At 40.5% G+C, this 27,974-nt stretch overlaps 1 protein-coding gene across 1 annotated transcript; it reads right to left on the bottom strand.

The window, feature by feature from the left end:
• Positions 1–114: 114 nt before the first annotated feature.
• On the bottom strand, positions 115–26,864 carry LOC119652459 (probable ATP-dependent RNA helicase pitchoune). The gene is made up of 9 exons (XM_038056623.1): positions 26,669–26,864; positions 26,429–26,566; positions 26,006–26,209; positions 25,527–25,940; positions 25,294–25,458; positions 24,926–25,227; positions 24,685–24,837; positions 24,455–24,625; positions 115–556 (listed from the first exon to the last, which is right to left on the bottom strand). Exons 1-9 carry the CDS (start codon positions 26,775–26,777, stop codon positions 224–226), a joined length of 1,989 nt encoding a protein of 662 aa, XP_037912551.1. The 5' UTR covers positions 26,778–26,864; the 3' UTR covers positions 115–223.
• Positions 26,865–27,974: the final 1,110 nt, after the last annotated feature.

Here is a 27,974-nt window from a genome sequence, read left to right as displayed (position 1 = left end):
CCTTCATTTCATATCTAATCATTGGGTTTAGAGGATTAAACCGGATATCTGGCCAAATCGGGAGCTCAGACTAAACACGAAAAACCAACAAAATTGAAACCAACAATAACAATGTTATTTAAAAACAAGGTTTATTGAAATAATCTCCCCTGCTCAGAGGGAAGCAAGAAAAACATATCACCTTAGCCAGCTAATTTTTACGCATAATCTGTAGACATGATTTTCATCTCATGAAATTTCTATTCTTCTTAATTTCCTCGCGATCTTTCACTTGTTTGAAAACTCTCTTCTTCCCCTCGTCCCGATTCATATTTTTGTAGTATCCGAAACCACCGCCGCCAACACGCCTCTCGGGTCGTTGCCGTTTTGCGCCGACCTTTAAATCTACAACGGGTGGTACTTTGAATCCGAAGCTCTCCGCTACTTTTTGTAAATCGAGTGTATTGATATCGAAAATAGTTTTCAATTGATGCGAATCATATGCTCGAACGTACGCCTTGAACGCCTCCTTAGCCGATTGGTGCAGGAAATAGTTTTTCATGATAAGTTGCTCCAGCTGGAATCAAAGGAAAAATAGAACTTGTTAGAATGTTATTGCAAGAAGTTCGCTCTTTAATAATGTGTAGCTGTGAGATCTCAAATTGTCGAGGAGTGTTCGGAAAATGGGTTTGTTATGTAACATCGCATATTCTATGGAAACTGCTAAATTGGGGGAGTAGCAGTTTCATTAGTGCTTCAAGTGAAGCGTTGAAATGTACAATATCACTTGAGATTATTCGTCCAACTTGCCTTGGGATGGAGTATTTTGGTCCATTAAGGTTTGTATTCCTGTTTCTGCTCTACGAAGATGGTTTGAAGATAAGAAACGCTCAGCTAGCATCTTATCATCATATGAAAATGAACGATGATCGCTTCTGTAGGGAGCAAATTCAAGAAACTAATATTACACGACTTGGAAGGAACACTGAAGCAGACATCTCTAACTAGGGTTCTATTGAAATCACGCAATCCATCAGTGCAAAATGCCAAGCATACGCAATGAACGTCCACTTTAATGATTCAAAACTCAGCTCCTCGTTTTGTTTATGTTCAAAATACCATCTGACGGGCACAAGTTGATTCTTTATCCGTTTACAAACACTCCAACGAGGCTACAGCGTTCTGCATCCACTTACGGTTCGAAATCATCCATTGCAAAAATAATATTGTCGATGATACTCTATTACAGCGAAAGATACTATTAGTAATAGCCGTCAGTCAGTTTTGATGCATCGTTTAATAATATGCACTTCTCAAGTGTTGTTTTCCTCTTCGATGTAATTCATCCTTCTGCTTTTTAGCAAAAGCGGTTTTAATTGTTTTCTTTGCAGCAGGGTTCAAAGATATTTTGAGAAGATTGCGATTATCTGAAGTAGCTATTCGCAATGACGCGGAAATGAAAATAGGTTTGAGAAGAATAGGGAAGCACATTGTGAACAGGAAGACTTCTGAGTACGCCTCGGTTAAACAATGGAAGTGCTTGGAACTGTTCCATATTTTTTGTTTATCTATTTTTATAATATCTCAGTCTAACCATGCTCAGACCACAAATTTTTGGTGCCCTGGCGATGATAACATTATCACTAATATTATGACAAGACGATTTTGGAAGGAAGAAAATTGTGTTCTTTGTCACGGGAAAGGTTGCACTACACTATACTATACAAAATACATGGATTAAGAATGTTCATACTAAGCTCTCCGAAAAAATTAGGCACGTCTTGATCAATTGCGTCATTTTGCTCGGCGATAGACCTAATCTGGATGGAGTTGAGAGGTTCTCAAATCACCATCTAGCTTATCAAGTCATTGTTGTCTTGGCTGTATAGACCAATCTTGGTGAGTTCCCATCAACACGAACTATATGTCCATAACATCGAAAACGATCGCGGATGTCCTCATTTCGAATGTGATCATGGCATGTTACGACATTGATCCAACGCAACATCTTTGTCTCCATTACCGCAATCATTGTCTTTGATAGTCGTCCAGCATTCAAAACCATAAAGGACAACAGACTGATCTCAGATGACCATTCCAATTTTGTACAAGCTACTCAAAATCAACTTTGGAATGAAACGCTACGCAAACGTTGTGTCCTGGGTGACAGTATCCATAATAAAAACAAAGAAAAGGGAGAGGGCGTTTCTTTGATTAACACTGACAGACTCAAAAAGCGATTTTGATATACCTGCCATACTTGGAACTTCTTTCTTCGGATCGCGATAAAGCAATTTAACTCAGAGCAAGAATTCTTCGGGTGCTACGTGTTGCCCCAAAGCATACAAGAAGAGTTTGTGAGGCACATGGTCAAACACGGAAGGTAAAAAAGGCGATGCTTCCTTCTCACAGTGTTTCTCCAGTTCTTCACAATCCCGGCTTGGTTCACTATTATTTCAACAATAATGTACCGAATACGTTTGTCAATAATGCGGCCTAAAATCTGCGCGATATGTGACAGCAACGCGATCAGATCAGAGGCGATGTTATCAGGTCCTGTCACTTTCTCCGATTTTATGCGCTAACACACGAAATTGCTCCAAATGTCGGGAGTGCTTATGAAAGCGAAGATGATCAAATTCTTCCGTGGGAAACCGGTCAAAATATTCCCGCCATCTACCCATCGAGGCTCCTCATTTGGTAAGCAACAGAAGTGTGTAATACACTATGGAGGTTAGTGTCTGCTTTCAACAAGTCGATGCAGATCTGTGTGTCCGTTTATCGTAAAGATCTTTCTAATAGACCGCGTGATCACTTTCTTTACTTCCCGGTTGGTATTCTTGTAGATTTGCCAATTGACCAGGACTTTATCGTATGATAGAGTCGTTTCTTCTCATCACGGACCTTCATTTAAACATCATCGTTCCAAAGCCAGTTATCACGATGCATGAACTGCTTACCGGGCTGGTTGACCCCGAGAGTTACATAAACCACATTGTGGATCGTGTCTTTAACTTGGTTCTACGATTCTTCGTCATCCGTAACGGTCTTCAAGCACATCACCATTTAATTTTCGGCGGACCAATGCGTTCTCCTCATTGCTTTATCGCTAGCTTGGTTCACAATCAACGGTCGATGTTAAGGTGCAATTGTCTCTTTGGGAACGACTTTGTAATGATCGACGTTAATAAAATGCCGGCATCTTATGAGGATATAGTTGATTTCCGTCTTACTGTTTCCACTATAAAATGTAGGAAGGTGAGATACTCGCTTAACAAACCATTAAGATCGTTAGTGGTCTCAAAATCGAATATACGCTCTCAACCCTTATTCGATGTTCCAAACCCCTTTCCCCATGGTACATGTTGTCATCTGCCTCTTCACCCCCGTGACCATGAGGATTTTCCGTAACAACGATATAGTAACCAACACGAGCTTTGCAGGTCTTCATGTCAAGCAGTGGAACAAGGGAAAATTGTTCCTTCCTATCTAGCAGTCACATAAAATCAGTATTTTAACTCTTAATTTATAAATAATAATAATCGTTGGCGCAACAATCTAATTAGATCAGGACCTTGAAGTGGGTTAGAGCACTTAATTCAAGACCCTAACGGTACACTACAGGATTACAGTACCCTGAAGAAGACAATGTGGTCAACATTGGGCTCAATTTATAAATTACCATTTTAATCCGATTTTAAGATTTTCATCACAAAATCGTTAAATTTTCCGAAGCCATAGAACCTATTTAAACATTATTCAATTATAACAAAGAAATTTTCAAATTATCAAACTATCAAATAAAATGATCATTAATCTTTTTTGTTGTTGGCTTCCGTACAAATTGCAGTATGCTACCATTAATGTCTGCAGGAAACAGCTGAACGCATGCGGCCTGAGATTATAATGAAAATTTTTGGAGCGAGGGCTGCTCAAGAATTTACCGCTGAAGTTTCCTTCCGGATTTTTGAATAGAAGCGACGACAACTCTGGAGAACTTAGGAAATGAAAACCCGCTGTTCAGAGGAAATTGAGCTTGGACCTTGCTTCCTTGACCTTTCTGCTGATATCCTTAGTGAACATTTTGGAGCTCATTTTGGGTGTAAGTGATGCCAGCGAGGTTGGAATGAATTCATAAATTCGATTCACTTCCAATGGCATTGTACATAACCTCCTTGAATTCGTTTGCAGAAAATACGCCAAAAATGGCCGTAAACTCCCCTAAATTTGTAGCCCATGCATGGATAATCTGAAGGCAGGAGTTTTCTATGTACAATAGTACATTTTCCCGAACGAGGATTTTATGGGCGCTGTGGTCGACTTATATAACGGATGAATTTATTCGTTATAGAAATCAGGAATGTTGTTACTCCCAGTTAATTCAGCATGAACGATCCTGTGGCGCATTGTCCCCCGACAGACTGACATACATTTTAAGCTCGTGGGGGTACAAATATGATCAAAAGGGTCGTTGCCAATCTATAAGTTTCTTTTCATGGTCAAAACTCTAACCTAATCCACTGGCACTGACTGGTATCGTTAAAATGATGTTCAGATTGGAAATACCACCCCGAGAAGCGACGTTATAAAGAAGTTTCTGAGCAGAGGTAATGCGAGCCCTATTTCCTATTGACATCCTCACGGTAAAGGAATTACATAGTTTGCTTGCAGAGACTCGCTTACAAAATATACCAGCTGTTGGAGAGGCCGAAACTTCAGTGGAGCTGGCCTTAGGAATTAATGTACCTAGACCTAGACTTCAGTCATTTTCTACATTGCAGCTCATTACAGTTCGGCACACACAGTGAGATGATGAAAATATCGTAGATTCTGCCGACACTCACGTTCCTGTACTAGCCGCCATATAGTTTATTAAATTATTAACTTACTTTCCTACATTTCATAGTGGGGCTAATAAGGCACAAATAGACTATTTTCTCATCATAAAACGCAACCACCATCCATTCAGCATCGCTAAAAACAAAATCTTTTCCTACGAGACCATAGCGTGTTGACGACTAAGATGATATTGGCGCTCAAACGTGCCGCCTTAGCTGCCATCAACAGAGCTCTCAGCTTCTTATATTTATCGCTCTCCCTCCACATTTCTGCAATCAATAAGATCTTTAACGCCCTTTAAAAACGTGGCTGACAAATCCATCCGCATCAGAGCTAAAAGTACTTTCGATGACAATTTATTCACATCGGATAATTTAAAACTTGTATCGTTTCTCCACTGCTGGACAAGAGTAGGATCGCGAAAGCTTATCGAATTTGGAGGAGACATTCTGTTCTTTTCCGGATAAACGCGGTAGTGACCAAAGTAAGCGCTCATCAGATCTGTCCCTTTTGAGGCCAATGTAAGCATCTGTTTTGCTACGCACATTCAGAAGGCAAATTTTAAATCTGCTGATAGGGACGCAATCAGTGTTACTCGAAGTTCGTTGCACGTCATAGGAAACCCAACTGACTTATCGCAGGCCCTGTGCCCAGGAAACTTCGGAGTCACCGGACCCAGCACTATTTACTCAAAAATTCGGGAACATATGAAAGGAGTTCGTGCAATACCAATAACACATAAAAGAAGATATTCGTCGATAGGAACCTTTCTGTTTGTTCCCATGTGTACGTCCGTACATTAGGAACAAGCATACGAAAGATCGTATAAAATTTCAGACTGACTTTACGATGTTTTCAACCTAAAAATTCACAGCAAACCAATGAACATCAATGTCTACCGACTGAAACCAGCCTACTTCGAATTTCTATTTGAAATAATGGACACGAACACGAAATCGGGTTCACAACCATAAGCGTCCAAGAGAGAACTCGAAACCTCGCAAAGCGAAAAAAATGTATGCACTGTGTTTAAGCAAATTCATATGTACGCAACTTTCAAATCTAAACTACTAAGGAGCGGGTAGTGTGGCGACCTGACAGTGACCAAGGAAATAATGTTGATATGAATCGGCAGCAGTATAATGTCTCTCTTCTCCTATATCCTCGATGCTCCAACACCTAATTGTTTCATGTAGTTGATAGATCATTTTTAAACAAGACTACTGTTAATATTAGCGTTTTCCCCACACCAAGGCTAACTCTAAGGCCATCCATTGAGAAAATTGAAAAAAGTCTTCCTTGAACCTTAGTAAGCAACTCAAGACATCCCGACTTTACGCCGAGGTCCACCAATTCAATATCACCAGAAGCTGATATCCTTGCCTACGCCATCGCTCCACATCAGGCAAAGTATGCCACGTCTTCTTTTTCTACCATAGATATTGCCCCTATAGGCTTTCCGGACTGGATCATCTTTACCCATACGAATTAAGTGGCCCATCCACCACAATCTATTCAGCCGAATCTTGTCAACTGATAAAATTATTGTCTCAAGCAACAAACAGTTTTTGTAAGCTGAAATAGACTCTGTTGAATTTCATCTTCATAGCTGTTATCGGTTGGAATTTTCGACCTTAGATGGGAGAAATTATCAACGATCTACAAGATGTAGTTTCCCATCTTTATCATTTTCATTTGACCAGTGCCATTTGATGCTATTGGTTCTGTAGTTTTTGGTGCTCACCTTGCTACTATGAACTTCGTTTTGCATTCATTAATATCCAGCCCAAGAAGACTAAACACAGAAGACTCGTCTCCAGGTCCATTAGTACATATTTTATTATGGGAAAAATCATTGCGCATCACCGACCGTCTTCGGTAGGTGCGCAAGAAAAATGTGATGCAGTGTATTGGTGTGCAGCCACGTGATTGCGAGCGTAGCTCTTTATGGCTTGCCACATGGGGTGAAAACACAAAAAAAAACATCTAGTCCCCATCGGTACAAACACACCACAATGCATGAACCAGTTAGCTATTTCATCCCTATCCCATGAATACACAATGTCATTCCGCATCCCGAAAACACTTAATGGGCGCCTCCTGTAGGTAGTCTTCTTGGCCCAAGGTCTTGCGCCGCCTACTCTATCGGGATAAAGGGAGACTGTATATCTGGGGTTATTCCCCCCACAATGTCAACCTAGACCTCTAGTCAGTCTTATCAGTTTCAGTCAGGCTACCGAATTCCCTCATGACTGTGTACAGTTTTACCCTGCCTATGCTGTTGCTGATTTGCCTGGAGTGAATCCCCTTTGGTATAGGCCGATGATGTTCTGGGCGTATTCGACGACGTGATAATCTCTGCGCGTTGCGACATTCTTTGAGAGTGCAGAATTTTCTGCGACTGGGGTCAATTATGTTTGTGGTCGTTGTGGATAGTTTCAGCAGTTACTCTCACCTGATTGCAAGAGGAGATTGGAGATGGTGTTGTAATTCGACCACGGCGCACTATACTAACGAAATAGTGATCCGAATCTATAGTGGCCCCCCTATATTTTCTGACGTTCATCAACACGTGGTCAATTTGGTTGGAAGTGGTTCCGTCTGGGGAGATCCACGTTTGTTTGTGGACCGCTTTCCGTGCAAACTAGATACTTCTAACACCAGCATATCGTTATCATTGATGTTTTTATGTAAGCTATGGGAGCCGACGACTCGCCTGAACACCGACTCCGCCCCTATTTGGCTGTTAAAACGTCCAAGTATTTTTAAACTTTAATATCATACTTGGGAGAGGCCTCGAAAGTCCGTTCTACTGCCTCGTAGAAGGTATCTTGTTCCGACTCTGCAGTCTCTTGTATTTAGAAATTTACCCTGCAAACGCGGAGTGCCTTTCGTTTATATTTTCAAAGCCGATAACAGTAAGATTCAATTTTTGGTTGTCTAAGAAACCTACTCTAACCATATGGTTTACTAAATGGCTCCTATAATATAGTGTAGTGTAGTGGCTCTTCCCCAGGAAAACGGTCGCCAGTCTTATATAGAGACAAGGTATCGGCTAGCTGGTTAGCACAGTACAGGGAACGCACGTTCCACGAGAAAATGTGCAAATCGTTCGATCGTTCTCGTTGCGGGGTCCATTGAGGTAGAATCCGAAGCTCCTTTCGTGGCCGGTAACTTTGGTCTTCCGTGAGCCTTATCCAACCCCCAACTTAGAGGACCAATTAGTACAATTTGTCCCGTTTTTAGGCGTGGGAGACTCGCCTTCATTTTCGCTATTTGCAGTTTTTCTTAGGAGGGATCTCCAAGCAATCATCGCGTGGAGGTGGAGATAGCGTTTGATAGTAGAGTTGTTCATTCAGCAGGCGTTTCCCAAGTTGTATGCTCCATCGTGACTACCAATTCACGTTTTGCTCTGGAACCTATACCACCCCTTGAACTTTATAACAGATAATTCTGGAGAAATGCCGCAAAAGAAGCAGTAAAAGTTCCTTTTTTAGCAGCGAGAATTTTTTGTATTTTGATTTGTCGTTCGACTAGCATAAATATACCAAGAATTTAACGCACTAAAATTGAAAGCAAGGAAAGGAATGTGCTAACGAAAGGCAAATGGAAAAGTACATTCCGAACTGAAAAAGTTTAGAGATTGCTTCTGAATTTTCATTTACCATAGTCATCATAAATCATAAAATCGTTCTATTTCTCATGTAATGAAATCTCAAAAGGCTTGCATATGTTCCCTAATACATGTACACGTTCTGATGATCGTGAAAATCAATTGGTTCTCCGATGAATCAAGGCCTCACTCCAAATAGTACTTATTCATGAAATTTCTGGGCAACCATATTTCATAGAATTTGGACGGATTGATCGGACCACGTCGATATCAGGATTCGGGCTTCTCGCCAAACTAAATCAAAGCGTTTAGAGAATTTCACTGCAAATCATGCACAGACATTCGAAATTATATTTTCAAATTTGTATTTAATCCGCAGAAACCCAACTAATACTTTTCGCCTGACATATTTTTAATTTTAACCTGAATTTAATTTTGCCAAGATAACATTTCTGTTTTTTATCCTGTCTGTCGTTTTCTAATGAAATATTCTTGATTCTGGTTCGTAGTAGAAATGTTTTTGCGAAAAGTAAATACTCGTAGGTGATATTCTCAGAAGTTTTGTGAAAAGTCATAATAATGTCAACAATGTGAGTTCAGTGATAAATCATTGAGAAATTTCTCTTTTGAATGAATTTTCCACATTCTTTTAGATGCGATCTTGATTCTGTTTGCTGAATTATTTGTTCTTAAGCTACAAGTTATTTGATAAAATATGACTACGTTAACATTGTTAAGGCTGGGGACAGCTCCCACTTGCTGAAAATTGATTTAATCAGAATGGGAAGAGTTGGACCATTCTCGCTATATCAAACTCTGCTTGCAGTTAAGAAACAACATAAAAATAGAAACCGCCATGGATCGATTGTTCACAATTCTACAATTTTCCTCTTTCCGTTCCAAACTATGGAACAGAAATTAGCTCAAATCTTTCTTACAGAATATCTGAACATTAACAAGTATATGTATGCATTATTGTTTACACTCCGTTGCAAGAGCGGATGAGACACGCTGATACTATTTTTAAATGTAATTCGGAATTCTTGGAGTTTTCCATGTCGAAAAATCTTGGCACAAACATGTGGGTGTAATATAATCAGGTTGTTGGGACTCGGGGACTGTACGCAAGAATAAATCCGAATGGCTGCGTAAATGCAACCTGCAATGTGTAGCCAACGTTGCATGTGTATAATTAATAAATATAATTTTCACCCCTCAAATTCGTTTTATTTGTTTACTCCTTCAAGCTGAATACTAATATTTGAACGAGTGACAAGAATATAAAGTCGAAAATTGGAGACACCCCGAGCAAGAATGATCGTTTTTACAAAAAATTAATATTCACACTTTGCTTTTTGATCCCTGGGTCGAGAAATGTATTTTAATTACAGACATTTATATCAGTCAGTGATGTATTAAAATGTGATCAAGGGCAGTATTTGGAACAGAATTCCTCGACAGATAGAATTGTGTCTGTCTCGTTTGCATGAAAAACCAGATCATTCGATGAGACTTTTCCAAGCTGCATAGAATAATAATATTCTTTTATGTCGTCTGCGCGGTGATGATAGAATTAAGGCCAAATAAATAAGAATATATGCATGTGTTAATAATGCATCCTTCCCCAAAAATATTCTTTATTATTTTTAGGCTATCACAACCTCAGGGACGATCCAACAATCTTCCCTATGAACTTTATAAATGTGGCTGGTAGTTTGAAAGTTTGACAACATGCTTGACCTCATCCATAAGAAAAGTTGGACCAACTAATTTGATGATGATTGTAAATTAACATCGAAACGGAAAAATACTCCAAAGAATGTGGGCACACGCAGAGAACTATCACGAACTTCGTCGAGTGGAGAAGCGACTTCACAGACAAGGATACCTGAGAAACAGGTATGTGAACTCGGCAAGTATAGGGAACAACCGCACCAGGCGCCCAAATTAGCAAGATGAAACCATATATACCTCGATGCACATTCTGCCACGACAAAGAATATTGGAGCAATGAGTTGAGTACCTATTAAAGGTGTGCAAAACATCACCTTAGTAGGTAATCTGATATCATATCACTTTACTAATTTTTATTATTGATAGCCGAGTGGTTAGATCGCAAGGTTGTCGTACGGAAATTCGCGGTTCAAATCTCACTGGTGGCAGTGGGATTTGTATTGTGATTTGACGTTGGATACCAGTCGACTCAGCTGTGAATGAGTACCTGAGTCAAATGAGGGTAGTAATCTTGGGCGAGCGCAATGCTGACCACATTGCCTCCTACAATGTACTGTAGTGTACCGTTAAGGTGTTGAATGAAGTGCTTTAACACACTTCAAGGCCCTGATCCAATATGGATTGTTGCACCAACGATTATTATTATATTGTTATTGATATTACAAAATAATACACAGAGGAAAAAGGAAGCCTGGGAGAACCAACAGGTCTGTCAACTCGAAAAGTACAAGGAGCAACCATACCAAGCACGGAAGATTTACCAATAAGTCCGTAGAATGAGGCCTTATACATCTCGATGCTCATCCTTCTATTCTCCGCTATTTTGCTAGTCCGGATAGCCCCATACACCCAGACCATCATAGGCTTCACTTCAAACAAATCAGCAAACGGCAGATTTTCTCTCTGCGGCAAGAGATGTTGGAATATGGCCATCAATTGCACCATCTTTTCATCGACTTCAAGATTGCCTATGACAGCACAGCCAGAGTAAAACTGTACACGGCAATTAGAGAATTCAGTATCCCGACGAAATTTAAACAAGTCGAAAAACCGGAAGTTTGACGCTTCAAGTATAAAAAGTTTTGTGTTTCCCTATGTGAGGAGTATAACACAGTTCTCCATTGGCTGATAGCATTGACTTGAGGTATTTAAATCGCTCAGTTCTGGCAATAGCAGTAACCTGCCCAGAGCTGAGTGATTTAAATATCTCGGGTCAATGGTATCAGCCAATGGAGAACTGCGTAATGAAATTGCTTCACGCATTAACGCAACCTGGATGAAGTGGCATTCCACAACTGGTGTTTACTGCAATGTCGTCCGTCTGCCGCTCTCTATGGTTCCGATTGTTGGTCGACTATAAAAGTCAATGAACGTCTTGCGGTAATGGAGACGAAGATGTTGTATTCCACTGATGGCGTGACACGTTTTGATCACGTCCGAAATGCGAATATCCACGATCGATATTGGGTTGCACCGATCGTGGAAAAACTACAAGTGACGCGTTTTCAATGGTGTTGTCACGAAATTCACGCTAACGAGAATTTACTTACCAATATTGGTCTGCACATCGAAGACAATAGTAAGCAACCAAAAAGCCGGCCGAAACAACCGTGGCTTAATACGCTTAGGTGGGGATTTAAAGGCCCCGCGATTACATCCTGATCAGGCATTTGATGAAATAAAATTGCGAAAATGATCACGACGAGACGGCCCCGCTTGTGAACGGGACAAAGGCGGAAGAAAAAGAAGATGTGAGGAGCGACGAGTGCACGAGAGCTCCGTGTGACATAGCTAAAAATTCCATTGCCCTCTATGTTTTAGAAAGCGATATAAATAAATCATTTGATGGGAAACCCTGTATTGATAATAGTCAACCTCATACGCTTCACACTCTGAGTTTAATTTTATTAGCAAATGCCAATAATTTAAGCTACGTCAGATATAAACAAGTCGAAATACCGGAAGTTTTGTGTTCATCTTATGTAAGAAACTTTTTTTATCCGTATATAGCTACAAATCCAACATAATAAATTAAATGTGGAAATATGCTATTATTAACTTTATTTGTACAGATATCGGAACCGGATATAATTTGAGGCCTAGATTTCGTAGAGATACACTACTATGAGTTTTTTTCAGATTTTTCGGTTGGATAGGTTCTGAGAACGAGACCTGTTGCACTTTTTGATGGTCATATTTTGAGCCCTCATTCCTCTATGTTTCACCCGATATCAAATATATTGGTATCAGTTTCGAAAAATACTAATTGAGCCCTTTCGTTTGATACCCCACATAGCCACATTTTATGAAAAAAAGTTTGCACTTCCATTCACATTTATGGAGAACCCCCCCTTAAACTAAAGACAAAATGGCGCCACTTGCTGCATGTAAAGGGAACAACAGATCACACGCTCCTACCAATTTCTGTGACAAATCGTGTGTGACAGACAGAGATCGACTCTATTCTAATAAGGTTTTGTTTCACACAAAACCTTAAAAAAGGACTGGGGAGAATTAGATTCTTCTGGAGTGGAATTTTAATATTTCACTGGAATGTCAATTATTGTCGTTAATTATGACGTCAGCATCTTATTTGTATGGCTTAGGATGCTGTTAATCCGCACGAAGTTGATAAGTGTGAACTGCTATAACTTTGACACTAATCCTTGGATTTTCATGAAAATTTAACATGTAAAATTTAGTGCTCCTAGGATAAACTTAAGGGGAGTTATTCAGTCAATTTTTAAAAGTTGGTAATATACTATTATTAAGTTTATTTGAGCAGACATCGGAATGAGACATATTTTGAGCCCTAGATTTCATCTAAGCGCACCATACTTTTTCCAGATTTTTAGGTTGTCTAGTTTCCGAAAATGAGTCCTGTCTCAATTTAAGTGCGTACATTTTGACTCCTCACTCACGCACTTTGAAATTCACGACTAAACTAATATCAGTTGCGGGAAGTACTATTCGAGACCTTTCATTTGAAACCCTACATGACTATATCGGGTAAAAACATTTTCGAATCCCCCTTTGCATGTATGGAGAGCCCCCCTTTAAACTCAACCTAAATTTATGCTACTCGCTGTATGCGTGGGATTTTATAGTTCCCATCTGTTCACCAAATTTCGTTTGAATCGGTTTAGTCGTTTTGGAGAAAGGTGCGTGTGACAGACAGACAGACAAACAGTGAATCGATTTTAATAACCTTAAACACTGACTAAGTTGACCCTGACCAATATGCGAGGCCAGATAAAAGCAGCAGGATCACTCTCAAGATCATTCAGCATTAACAAGGGTCTAAATCAAGGGGATGCCCCATCATGCATCCTCTTTAACCTGGCTGTGAAGCAAGTGATTCACGATGCAGATGTCACTGCAAAAGGCAACATCCTGTTCAAGTCCACCCAACTACTAGCCTAGGTTGACGATATTGACATTATGGGAAAAACAACGCATGATGTATAGTCTACCTTCATCCAGATCGAGCAGGCAGAGAGAGATCTTGGGCTGCACACTTATTAAGGCAAGATCAAGTTCATGGTAGCAACGTCAGCGTCAAAGAACATAGAACCAACAACATCGAATCGCACTGGTGACACGAAAACAATAAAGATAGGAGACTGCAACTTTGAGACCGTTGAAAATTTCTCCTACATAGGGTTAAAAATCACAACCGATAAAAGCTATGTCGTTGGAATCCGCACACGGTTGTTGGCTATCAACAGAGCCTATTTTAGTTTACAAAAACTGTTTCGCTCAAAACGTCTCACCATAGGGTCAAAGCTCTTACCGTACAAGACTATGTATTTCTCGGAGACCTGGGCTCTTAGCAAGAAAAATTGCGAACACTTGGCCGCGTTCAAGAGAAGAATTATCCAAAGAATTTTTGGCCCCCTACATGAGGATGGCCGATTCCATAGCCTACAAAACGACGAAATCTATGAGCGATACCACGACCATCTGATTGTGGATAAAATCGAACTCAACAGGTAGTGGTGGACGGGTCACCTAATCCGTACGGATAAGGATGATCCAGCCCGGAAAGTCTATAAAGGCAATATCTACGGTAGAAAAGAAGACGAGGCATACCCTGCCTGAGATGGAGCGATGGCGTAGTTCAAAACGCCAGACAGCTTTTAGGGATAGCGCATTAGTGGATGGAAGCTTAAAATATACAACAAAATTATTTTTTACTTAATTTTGCATTAATCGATATATGTTTTTAAAGACCAAAGTTGACCCCCCGAAAAATAGATAGTCTCACTGGGGGAAGCATACATCCTGGCCCTAATTTAAAGAAAAAAATGAGTTTCCGTTCTGTAGACTTATCGGAATATGCGGAACCTCAAATATCCAAATATTTTTTAAAAATAACAAAGCGGGACGGTTGTAAAAAAAGAATTCAAATTTGTTGTATTTTTTTATGTTAAAATATTTTTTTAAAAATTTATTATTACAAAATTTCAGTGTGGGTGTGCCGAATACGTAATTCAAATTTCAACTGAATCGTTTAAGTAGTTTCTTATGAGTGCCTCCCCGAAACTTTGAAAACGTGGTTGCGAGTAACACGCGTTTAAAGTTTTGACAATAGATTTTCCGTAACAAAACTTACTGAGGAAATGTTCCCATATTCTTCCACGTATGTTGTGTCGATTCCTTATTTTCTAATATATATATATATTTACATAAGATCTAGACATTAGTCAGCTGACTAAAACTACATAGGATCGAAGATATTATATAGAAGGGACGATTAGAACAACTGATGCCGGCTAATGTACCTACTGTAGCGGGCTTGTGCTACAGCTTTAGAAATATTTTGAATTTCAATCTGAGATTTTGACTGTAGATTTTCAATGTTATACTTTCGAAATATGTAAAGAAAAAATAATCGATTTTTTAAAATCGTCACACTGTACTACTTTCAAGCCAAGAATCCACATCCTGCATATTCACATTGACCCGAAATCATTTTCTAGCTCAAAGCCAACTCGAAGTCACCCTAAAGCAATTCCAAAGCCAGCCCGGTACTCGACGTCGGTACCGACAACTGTCGCCGCGACTTGTACTATATAGAACGGCAATGCAGGTGATGCTTTATTACAACATCACTTTTGCAATGTGATGATATGTGGTGATACAGTAATGTTAGGTGATGTTGTAATGTTGGGTTATGTAGTAATATTTGGTTAAGTTGTAACGCTTGGATCACACTTGATGATGGGTAATGTAATATTATATTTCAAGGTTATATCACTTTTGTAATATTATATACATCTCCTACCCACCTCTAGTACCCACAACTGCCCAACAACCAAAATATCGCCTTGTAGGCCCTGCCAACTGAAGACGACGAACAAATGGTGCTACCGGCACGGAAGAAACAAGCTGTGAAATTCATCGGCTTAAGAACCACAATCGAGTCGATGAAATTACAGACAAACTGGTTTAATTTAGAGTTGGCAAAGCCACCTCCTTGTAAGTGATAACCAAAGGCATAGTCGCTTTGCAGAATTGCTAGATGCATTTCTATAGAACTCTCACTTGAATATAGCTTTAAAATCGAATTTCTTCAGTGCTAGGTGTCTACCACAATCCGATATTTCGGGAACCACTTGTTCACTTCTTCAGTACCGTGTGTGAAGTAGACATCCGACACTAACAAAGAGAACAAGCGACAGAAACGGTGCTGCGTTTCAATCCCTTATCCTTTTCGCTAGAATGTTTAATGTTAATGTGTTAGTATTTCCAAATTTTACACAAAGTATTAAAGACTGGACCCAATATTTTTGTCAACTTACATAGTGCGCCGCCCCGACAGAGAATTAAAACTGAAACTACTTAGAAACTATAGACTTTTGAAGCTATACGCTTAAAAGTGTTTCCGTCCGAGCTTCGCAAAACTGTTTTTCGTTGCCTATATGTGAAATTAAAATATTTTCTCTGCTTGAAATGTGGTTATTTTTTTATTTGTCCGGGAATATGTTCGCCAATGTGCGTCAACCACACCTACGCGCTATCGTTCTCAGTTACCTGAAATTTGCTCCAGATCTTCCACGATTTCTTGAGATGTCTTCGCTCCTTCTCTACTATTCTGCGCCAATTGCCTTTAGAGCGACCCACCCGTCCGCCATCTTGAGAGCGTGGTTTCCACTGCATGGCGTAGCCAGAACTGCAATTGACGCTTCTCCTTAATGTGTGACGCTGTCCAAATCCTCCCTGAAATCGATGAAGAACAGGTGATGTTGATGCGGTCGACCCGGAAACCAACCTGCTCTCTCGATTAAGCTTTCGAGATGATCTTTGATATACTTCAGGATTACTTTAGCTATTATCTTTACGACGGCAGGGAGGACACAAATGCCCCTCCAATTGTCACACTCGAAACGAGTGCCTTTCTTTGCAATCTTAACCATCATCTCCTTCCTCCGCTCTTTCCTTAAAATTGTTATACGAGTGGAAGCAGCAGACTGAGTTGCAGCGATAGATAACTATGCGGGGAGGCTACCAAGCCCAGCGGCTTTACTCCGTTTGAATGTATTGATGGGCAAAATGATTTCTCAACACAGGAACAGTCTGTGCCCGCATGTTACGAAGACTAAAGAGGAGGATTTAACCGAATATGATACGGTTAAGAACCGTAACAAAGTCTCCCTTATACCTCTTCAACTACCGTTAAAGTCCTTCACAGAGCGATCAAAAAATTCGCAACCACATGCACGTTCTTTCATTGAGCGTTTTACAATTCTGAAATGATTGCGAACTGCGGCAGTGTCTGCTTCCCTGACACAGACTTTTGTCATGGCACAGACTATGCTGACCTTCACGGGATTTCACACAGTATGGGCTAGAACACGTGACGCTCACCATAGTTCATTGCGTTCATCGATCCGCTTCCATGATTCCGCAGTCAGCCAGATCTTGCGACACCGCTTCGAACCGTGACGGAACCGACAAGGTGTTGTCACCCACGTTGGCATTCAGATCACCGATCACGATCACAATGACACCTTTAGGAAGCTTCTCCTAACGCGGGTAATTGTTCATTCATGCATCCACTATATCGGAAATCGGAAGGCTAGCACTCTTCAGGGTCCCATAATTTCACTTCTTCTGAAATTCGCGTTGAAGAAAGCGAGCATAACCTGCGATATCGTTGTCGACAAGCGTGCTCACATTCCAAAAACCAATAATAAGCCGGTTTCGATAGTCAAAGATTATAGCTGTGAGGTAAATTCCTATCCGAGCTGTAGTTGATGTTTCGGTAGCAGTGAAGTCTCGAAATTTGCAGAAATTGGAGGATTAGCATTTCTGTGCCCTTTATTCGCCTTTTACATCAAGCAGGAGAGACTGAGGGTATTCAGAGACCTCAACTCATAAGGGATCGCAAAAGCAATTATAGATAGGAATGAAACTGTTTAATTCCCAAACGTATCAATTCAAACAAGCGAGTTTGCAATGACTTAGAAAGCAAAAGCCAGCCAGAAATGCGACTTTCAACAGAAAAAAAATGACATCATCCGTCAAAAAAATGCTCGAACTCACTCTACATTCTTTCACAAAATTCAAGAAAATAACTACGCCAAAGAGCTCCGTCCTGTCTGGAAGAGGCGGGAATGGCCAAAAACACCTAGGCGGCAGGGAGTAAGTGAGGTAATTTCATGAATTATTAATAGAAGTCAATATTAGTTCGAAGTATATGAGATAATGCCTGCCCTAAAAGTTGGATGACTAAAATTAACTCAAAATATCTTCTACTAGACGTATGAGACCCCTAAAAGGGATAGTAATTTCCAGGTTTCATCTTTTTTTTCGCTATCGAAATGTTATCCTTGCATATGAATGAATATATCGATTGGTTTTTTGGATGTGCCTACGCTTGTCGTCCGTTTTCTTCACCTTAAGCGAGGGTTTCACTATAGACAGGAAATTCTTTAGGTAAAAGAAGCAATAAAATGATACTTTGGAAAGCATTTCTCTTCCTTTTGCGGCACTAATACTCTCAAAATCAAATGTGAATTCGGTGCCGAATTAAGACCAACAGTATTCGCAAAATGTGCTCTCATGACTTGGAAACCTGTTCAAGACTGCGAAATTCCGATTCAGAATGACTAACAGGTCAACAGAACAGCGAAGAAATCCGTTTTATGAGAAACTGAATGCAGATCGTTACTGAATAGTCGCTTACCTCCAAGTTCGATACAAACCGCTTTCATTATCGTTGGGTTTTGGGAGAAGTATCTGTCTAACCAGGCAATATCTTAAACAATCCACTAAAAAATATCAATGAACACTGTACCGACTATGTTCTATTTTTGACGCTAGTCGTAAGTTAAGTCCTCAAGGTGCGCCTTAAAATCTGATTGACTGCGGAAACATGGAAGCGAATCGACAAACGTAGGAAATAATCGAGTCTATGCAAATGTAATGCGCTTGAGCTGCGATATTGTGATAAATCAAGGAACGCCCAACGTAGAGTAACGATTCCAAGGAAGCCAAACAAGGAGGAAATATTACAAAAATACATTAAGACCGTAACTTTAGGAAAGTAACCATCTCAAAAGGTTTTGCATATAATATGGACGAAAGATTAAGTTTAGTGAAAAAAGAATAACGTTCACCAAAAGGGAAGAACGTGATAAATTCCCTTTTTGGATCTCATCAACAGCAAAGGATCTTTAGAATGGAATGTGTTTAGAAATCTCACATACCCCAGAAGAACTATCCCAAGGGAATTGAACGATAGCTTCTCGTACAAATTAGCATTAACACATATCTCCCTAGATATCTACGATCAAGAGCTAAATTATACAAAGTATAATTCCGATAATTCGTATCGTCAAGATACTGACGATTTTGTACGACATATCGGGATTACTAATTACAGTGGAACCCGCTTAAATGCAATCAGTTCTGGCCTCAAAATCGTTTGCATTTAACCGGGCTGTGCAATTAGCCGGAGCTCAGATAAATGCAATATTGTGCAATTAACCGTCCTTTATATAATTAGCCGACCCCGCTTGTGAACGGGACAAAGGCTGAAGAAAAAGAAGAACCGTCCTTTATATAATTGCAAAATTGTTGCGTTTAACCGACATGTGGATTTCAAAAAAATCGTTTAACAATTAATGAATTTTATTAGGTAAGGAAAACAACTTATAAAATTCAGTGGTTGTTTAAAAAAAATTAACAATAAAATTATTCATAAAAATAAGGCAAACGTAATAAAGGAAAATTTAATTTCCGTTTATTAAAAATCCAGTGATCTTGGAGAGAAGAATCCTCCGAAGAATTTTTGGCCCCATTATTTTTGCAAAATCTTGTAGTGAAATTTTCCTTTCTAACGCAAAAAGCAGTTTTCAAACAAGATGTGTACTGCAATATGTTTTGCAACAGTTTATTATTTCTTGAGACCTTCACCGCTCGTTTCCCACGGACTTTCCATCCATGAAGTCACCCAGAAATGGCCTCAAACCATCAACGTTAATCACAAGGATGATTGTTTCCCAACAAGTTAATACGTACGTAGATTTGAATTAGTAATTGGGCTTCAAAATGATAACCAAAACAGAGTAGAAATCAGACCAGCAACAAAAAATCAGCAAATAAATAAAAAAATGTATGTACATGCGTGCAGCATGATGCTGCTATCACTTGTTAAACGAAGTAACTTGAGTTTGTATTTAATCGTATCTAAACACATGCCATGCCCCTAATTCGCCTAAAATTTCTTTCGTACTTATAAGTATTTTGCATTTATACGTGCTGCAATTGTCAATCAAATTCTAAAACAAATTTGAAGGAAAAGGCATGTGCTTCAAGGAAAGCATGCATTTAAAGAGAATTTGCGTTTATGCGTTGCAACACACAGTGGGCTCCATTGTATTTGGAGTGCAAAATAAAGAAAATTAACTCTGAGGACCGGAAAATTTATGTGAAATAGCCGGAAATACGAATTATCGGGGTTGCAAACTAGGGTAAAGTAAATACATTGGTGATCAATTCCATGTTCAAAAGCAAAGGAATGGCTAGTAAATGAATCAACTAGTCGCTCTTAATGTCAAAACAAGAAATTAAATGACAAATGCAGTGTTCCTACACCAAGAACGTCCAAAACATGAATACGGAATGATTTGAACTCTGCAAGTGGTAAGAAGTCACAGACTTCAAATCCACGCGCAATTATGAACGATTAGTTCCTGCCCGAAGTGCAGGTTTTGGAGACCTCACCAAATTCGTGTCTCCTTACAAGGAACTTCACCCATTAAAGACGGCGGAAACACGGGCTAAATCCTGCTTCAGAATCCCCGCTTTCACCCTTAATAGGAAGAGCGGAAAAAAAGAAGCTATTGACGCGAACAGTGGTGTGGCGCGGCAGGATCCGCAGTATTCGAAATTTAGTTCGAATGTTGCGGATGCGGACGGGTAGATGGCGCGGAGCTCTCCACTCACTTTAGAACTCGTCACACATTTAGAAATCGCCACGGGAGTGGAGAATTAGCGGTGAGAAAGTGCCGTTGGTTGGGACAGAAAGAATCGCATGGAAATAAGCCGGTCTCTTCTGTCTCCAACCGTTGCGGGTAACAGTCGTGAATCGCCAATCCAAAACTAGAATCAATTAGTGTACTTTGAACGCGTAGTATAATCCAATTTTAACTATTCAGGGGAACTAATTCTCGAATAAACGCTGATTATAACTGTCCATTGCAAGCGTTGTGGATTAATTTGCATGAGACGGGACTGGTTTGTTAATGAGGAAGAAACTAAATACATTTTCATTATTCTTTTATGATTGTTTTCGCTCGTTTCAATATCAATTAAAGTTCGTACATTGATTTATTTAAAACAAAAACAAGAAACTAAAGTGGTCTAACACCGGTAGATGTAAATGGAGCCAAGCGACCCGCATACCGTAACCCTGAGAAAGCTCCTAGCCAATGACGAAAGAAGGCACTGCAAAAGATGGAGAAACTCCTTGGGAATGAGAACATGGACGTGGCTGCACCACCAATTGTGGTAATGTCCAGAGAAACGAACGTAAGGAAGCACCAGAGCGTATGCGCAAGCCTCATTTCTGAACGCTGTCATAATCCTCCAAGTTTGGGAAAATGTCAGAGAGATAATTTGCCATCCTCCATGAATGCCTGGAGAAAAAAAATGTTGAAGCCTGGAACAAAACAATAACTTAATAATCAAGGTTTTCGAGATGGGTTCTTCCATTTGAGTGCCTTAAAGTGGCTCCAGCAAATGATCCCAGCTTTGAGCTCTGGCGGTCGACCCAAGTCCACTGTTGTGAATACCGAGCTCTGCAGGACGGAAAATGGCGAATGTTCGATATTGGGTTTTGGCACTCGAAGGAAAACATCATTCACAGACTGGGTGAACAGCGCCCAGATTTCAGGAAGACCAAATACACAAACGCGAAGGATTTCAGCTTGGTGTTTGAACTGAACCAAACTAATCTGAATGTTCTCAGCGACAGTTACCATTTAATGCACCAATTTTTCTAGGAAAGATTGTAACTCAATCGTACCAGAAAACTGACACTGCGAACAAGAGAAGGCATTAAGTAGAAAATAGAAGAATGCTCTGCGTGAAGAGACGAAACCTTTTGTGGACGAGGACATGGAAACTGCTGCGCCCCCGAATGCGGCAATTCGCAGAAAAATCGGTTATGAGTGCATCAATACTTTGACAGTATGATGGAAGGAAACCTGTTTACACACAGACGATGGCATATGCTTCTCTTTTCTACTACATATTAGACTAAGCTTATGTCGAAAAACATAGAAGTTGGTCAAATTAATCAGCAGCATACCAAACCCTCCTCCTATCTATTGTTAGCGAAGCTGACATTTGGATCAGTTAAGGGCGTAGGATCTTTCACCATGAAAAATCAACAAGACCGAGAGCCTATCTCCTGAGGTCAAAATTGTTAGAGGCAACAATGCTAAGACAATTCTATCCCAGGACTTAGTTGCCATCATCTTACAATGCTAGGTTAATGACGGGAGGAAAAACATTATTATTGCCTCAGTCAGCGCAAGAGCTAAGGGATCTGGTAGTGTATGCAGAATCAAATGATCTTGAACTCTCAATAGGTGTGATACGATCACTCAACATATTTGTTGGGGGAGTAGTAAATGCAATCCTTTCATCACTTCAGCTGGTCTCATGGCTGTGAACGTAAGGCACGCCCCTAGATTCGTGGGACGAAGAAGAGGTGAAGTAATTACCTAACAATCCGGACTTCAAAGATGTTGCAGACTGGCGGGTGCTAGACGAAGCCAGACCATCCTTACTTAGATTTTAGTCTAACTATTGAAGAGAAGAGAGTGTAATACAAAACACGGAATCCAATGAAAGCGAATTGGACAAAGTTTAATGAAATTCTGAATCAAACACTTTTAGAGTGTTTTCAAGAAGCTTGCCCTCCATTCGGGAGAACGGAACAGACGCAGGTGGAAGTAGGAGAGTTGGCGGTTTCTGCATCCCTTTCCACCCGAAAGTGTTGCAAGGGAAATTGGAACACTGCGAGAGCGTCCTTCGAACACTTCAAAGCACCTGGCTTGGCATTTATCCATTAATGCTAAAGGAAGGTATGGAGCACCTAGAGCGACTGTTAAGAAATATTTTCCTAGCACATCTTCCTCTGGGCTACGTGCCCACTTCTTGGTAGTCTTCATACCGAACTGTGGGAAAGGTAACTATTCAAAACGAAAGATCTTCAGACAGATCAGCTTAACATCCTTCTTGCTGAAATGTTTAGAGAAGCTAGTTGAGCGTCACATTCATGAGAAGGTTCTAAGGTCGTACCCACTAGGTGAAAACTAACACACTTACCAACGTGGAAAGTCATATAAGTGTACTTTTCATTTGTTGGTATCAAAGATAGAGGAGCCAACTCTGAAAGAAGAATGCGCGATGGGGTGTTCGTGGACCTTTGACTGTGCGCATTTCCAAAAACATTGTGTTGCTACTAGCAATGATACGTTTATATAGTGGATCTATGCTATGGTGATGCAGAGATTGCTGTGTGCTGAAGTAAGTAAACATTCATCGTTACTTGGCAACTGCAGCATCGCAAAGCTGTCCCCCAGTAAGTGTGCTATCGCCACTTCTGTAATCCGATACAAATTTGCCAATACACACCTAAGCTTATGCGGATGAGATGGCTGTGCTCGTCGTCGATCGGAATCTCAGAACGGTGTGTAGAAAGATACTACGCGCCGTTGATTTCAGTAAATTCAAATGTGAATACTATATACAAAAGAGAAGAGACTGGATGGGTTTTGCCTTCCAAAGATGATAGATACAACTCTTCAACTCTGCGAAGAAGTAAAATATCTGAAAATCATTCTAGATAAAAAGCTTCTTTGGAACAAACATGTAGAAGTAAGCTGAACCGAGCTCTTACAACCTACCGGTTGGGCTTTTGCCTGTACATTGCGACTTAATCCACATGCAGTAATGTTAATGTGGCCGATGTTCGGTTATGCATCCCTAGTGTGATGGGGTAACCTGAAACAAAAGAGCTCTCAGCCTCACTGCAAAGAACCTGATTATTAGCAGCGCCATGATCACGACATTCGGGACAGCTCTAAATGCATTACTCAATTTGCAACCCTTGGATATATATTCAAAGAACTGCCATGAAACCAGCTCATACACCAATCCTCCAAGAGGTAGATCTATGGGAAAACAGTTGGAAGCAATTGAAGTGTGATTAGCATTGGCTTCCCATAATAGCAGACGACAGAGCCCAAATGCTGCTAAACACCCCAAACGTTTCCTATCAATACCAAACAAACATACCGCCAAGCTTATTCTGTCGAAAAGAAGGCATTCGACATTCTAACTGACCATAATTTACTAGCTGGGTATGTGTTCAGAATAGCATTTATTCAAGATGCGTATCCCTCCTCTAATGAGGGGATCCACGGAACATTTTCTATGTAAATATCCCGTTTATGGACGCATCAGACAGCAGGTAGAATCATATCCACTAACGGGAATCTTGTGACACCTGCGCCTGGGATAGTTCTTAGACGGTCGCCTTGAGTACAGTCGAGCGCTCCGATGTCTACTTCAATAATTGTAGCGACGCTACCTTAGACGAAACACTGGCTGGTAACCAAAGCCTTTTGAAAAGATCTGAAAACTTCCCAACTTCTTACTAGAAAGAATTGGGAAGAATAGATCATCGAAGGTTATTCAATCTTCGATAAAATAAAGAAGAATCACCGATGCAAGAAAACAATAAGCTAAAATAAATGCCAAACTCACCTGTAACTGAATGTCGGCAATCTTGCTCCATGAGAACTCAAACTCATTGAGAGGTACCTTCGCTTGCTTCAAATACCGCAGAAATCCCAACTCCTCAGGCCGCAATATTAGTAAAGCATGCCCTGAACTGCCTTCACCACGGGCTGTACGACCGACACGATGAATATATTCCTGGAATAAACAAAACGTCAATTATGGATTTAATCAACAAGGACCTCTTCAATTCTCACCTTAGGATCATCTGGTGGATCGAATTGTACAATCCAATCAACTTGCGGAATATCAAGTCCACGAGCAGCCACGTCCGTACATAGCAGAGTACCTGACTCGGCATTACAAAATTGGAAATATGTGGTTGTTCGCTTCGTTTGTTTCTGCTTGCCCTGTAAAACCCGTTGGTCAATAATAATTCGAAAAGTTCAGAGAACACTCTCCACACTCAAAGGAAGGATTTAAATCAACAAAACTCACATGAATTGAAGTCACCGGCAAATCAATATAATTGAATAGTTCATGATGATATTTCACAGACATACAAGACGAGAAGAAGACCATTATCTTCTTCTTGCGGTTCTTTTTCAGGAACGTGAACAGCACTAGGAGACGTTTCTCTGACGGACACACAATGTATCCTTGTTCCAGCCCAGTAACAGTAGCCGTGTCTTTGTCATCGTCGACTCCGACGTAGATTGGTTGCTTCTTAAGCGCCAATTTGGATAGAGCGTCCGTTCGTTCAGTTTGGGTTGCAGAAAACAGCATTGTTTGACGGCGCTCTGCATAGAGATCAAGATTGGAATGCTACATTGTGAAAAGAACTATGAAATGATGTGGTCACTTACTCGGAAGCAAATTCACAATTTGCTTCAGTTCCTCTTCGAAACCGATCTCTAAGATCCTGTCAACTTCATCGATTACCAAACACTGCAAGTTTTTATAGAGGAAGTCTGGGGAGTTCTGTAAGTGATCCAAAAGACGACCAGGGGTGGCAACCAATATGTTAATACCTGCGAGCAGAGTCATAATTAAAACGAGGTCTAAGCCAGGAATCACCCAACCAAATGCAAATATCCACCTTTCCCCAACTTTTCTGCTTCAACCTGTCGATTGGCGCCGCCCATTACTAAGCCATAGGTGTGATGGTGGTGCTCCATTAACTCCTTGAGCACTCCAAAAGTCTGCATGGACAATTCCCTCGTGGGAGAAATAATTATCACGCCAGTTCCATTGCGTGGCATAAACTTCAATTTATACACGAGTTCGATGGCTGGAATTAAAAACGCTAAAGTTTTGCCCGATCCTGTTCGCGCGGCACCAACAAGATCGCGACCCTCGAGTAGTGGTGGAATGGCTTTCGCTTGGATCTCCGTCATCGTTGTGAAACCCATGTCGGCAACGGCTTTCAGTGTTTGGTCAGAGACGAAGCCTTTTAATGTGTCGAACGATCGATTTGCCATTGTATCAGTGTTCGAGAGCGAAGGACCTGAAGCTACAACAAAAAGATTATTTCGATTCAATGTGGCTGCGAACAGATATTCTAAGCGGAAAAGTTACCTTCAGTGGCTGAAGGAGGTGTCGATTGTTCGCCATCATTCTCTTGTTCCGAATCACCCGCCTTTTTGTTCTTCTTTTTCTTCTTTTGTATTTTTATTTCTTTCGAAGAAAGTCCATTTTGTTCAGGATCAGACGAATCGTGGTTGGCACCCTGGTCTTCTTCAGCTTCTTGGCCCTGGTTCACCTTCTTCTTTTTCTTTTTCTCTGAAAGAAAAACGACATGTAGACTTTGCGTTTTTTGGACTTGTCGGAAGTGACACGGGAACAGTTCCATCAGTAAAGGTCTGATATCAATTTAGGCTTCAACTGCGAAAGACGACTTTAAATTGTCAACCTCCGAGGAAGCCCAATCAAATTCGCCTTTGACTCATCAAGTGGTGTCAGTCCTTGAAGTTCCAGTTTAACACATGAAACGCTACTTACTCTTCTGTTCAGGATCCTCTTCCGTTTCACTTTCTGGCTTCCGCTTCCTATTCAACATAACAAATTGCCCCGGAACCTGGTTTGACTCCTCGTCAGCACTACCTGCAACCTGTCCATCGCTGACTTCATCGTCAAAATCTGAAATCAAAGTAAAATGTTAGCTTACACCGAGCAAATGAGGGAGAAACATAAATCCCTGGAGCGCCTAACCTAACAACCCAGAACTCAACTCACACTTACCATCTGAATTTTGAACTGTTTGATCATTTTGCTTTTTGAGGGCTAATTCCTTCTTTTTCTTTTCACGCTTCTTGATCTTTTTCATTAATAGTTTTTCACGGATAGACATTTTTTCGAAAATTACTACGAGACCCGCTCAAATATCACAACGCGTCCAAGTAAACACGATCTAGAAAAGTCGCACGTGGATGTCAAAACCGTGTCAATTGTGACAACCGGAAAATTGTACTAGTCATATGTTGGTATCTAGTAATGCCAGAAGATGGCAGAACGAATTGTAGAAGGCTTACTCCTTCAAAGGCTAAATTGAAATTATGAAACATTCCGGGTTTTGAATCTTTGGACTGTGTAATCACAGCGAGTAATTCGCACTGTACGAAACTTCTATTTAGAGATAAACACTAATTCGAATAAGAAGAGAATCGCAAGATGGAAGGAAAACTTGAAGGTATAATCTAATTTTCTAATCCACCGATTGACTAACTATGAATATAGTAAAAATGTTCAAACAACTCAAGAAATAATCGAGAATAGCCATCCGGATAATGCTATTAACTTCAAAATACCACTGACACTGTTCTTCGAACCGAGTAAAGACGATAGATAGAAGAAAACTAAGAATTCACAAATTTCAAAATAAGTTCAAAATGTCGTATTAAAATACGGTCCCTGGCCAAAAAATTACAAACACTAGGAAAATATGATAAAGTTTTTATTTACATATATTTTTCGGTATGAAACCGAAACGTGGATTGGTACCCACGATGGAGCATAAAACCTGAGAAATGCCTGCTGAACCAACACCAACAGCTCTACTACCAAACCCTATCTTCACCTCCACGTGGTGACCGCTGGAGGCTCTTCCTTAACGAAAAACTGTAGACGGAGAAGGATGAAGGCGAGTTTCCCATGCCTAAAAACGGGACAAATTGTATCAACTCATCCTCCAGGTTGGGGGTTGGGTAGGGTTGGCAACCCTACAGGGAAAACAACATGTTACGAAGCCACAACAGGAGCCTCGGACTGGATGGATTACACAACGATGAACCCGGCAACGACAACGGAATAACGATTTGCGCATTTTCTCATGGAACGTGCGCTCCCTGTACAGAGATGAAGCTGATGAGCAGCTAGCCGATATCCTGTCCCAATATGGGGCTGATGTAACAGCGATACAGGAGATGCGTTGGGCAGGGACTGGTTTTCTGGAGAAGAGCCGCTACACCATATATTATAGTGGCCATCCAGTAAACCATGTTATCGGCTATGCAGTCTGCGCTTGCGAGGCAAGTTTAGAAATATAAGC

This window comes from Hermetia illucens, chromosome 3 (genome assembly GCF_905115235.1).
Source record: "Hermetia illucens chromosome 3, iHerIll2.2.curated.20191125, whole genome shotgun sequence".
NCBI lineage: Eukaryota > Metazoa > Arthropoda > Insecta > Diptera > Stratiomyidae > Hermetia > Hermetia illucens.
The sequence above is the reverse complement of the archived record's forward strand: the minus strand, read 5'-3'. Positions and strand labels throughout refer to the sequence as shown.

Bases quoted from the DNA above. Each gene is read 5' to 3' on its own strand.
- LOC119652459 (XM_038056623.1), bottom strand. From the start codon at position 26,777: ATGTCTATCCGTGAAAAACTATTAATGAAAAAGATCAAGAAGCGTGAA. The intron at 25,941-26,005 runs GTAACTTTTCCG...TTTTTGTTGTAG, and splicing joins ACCTCCTTCAGCCACTGAAG to CTTCAGGTCCTTCGCTCTCG. The intron at 24,626-24,684 runs GTGAGAATTGAA...TGTTTATTCCAG, and splicing joins ATCCACCAGATGATCCTAAG to GAATATATTCATCGTGTCGG.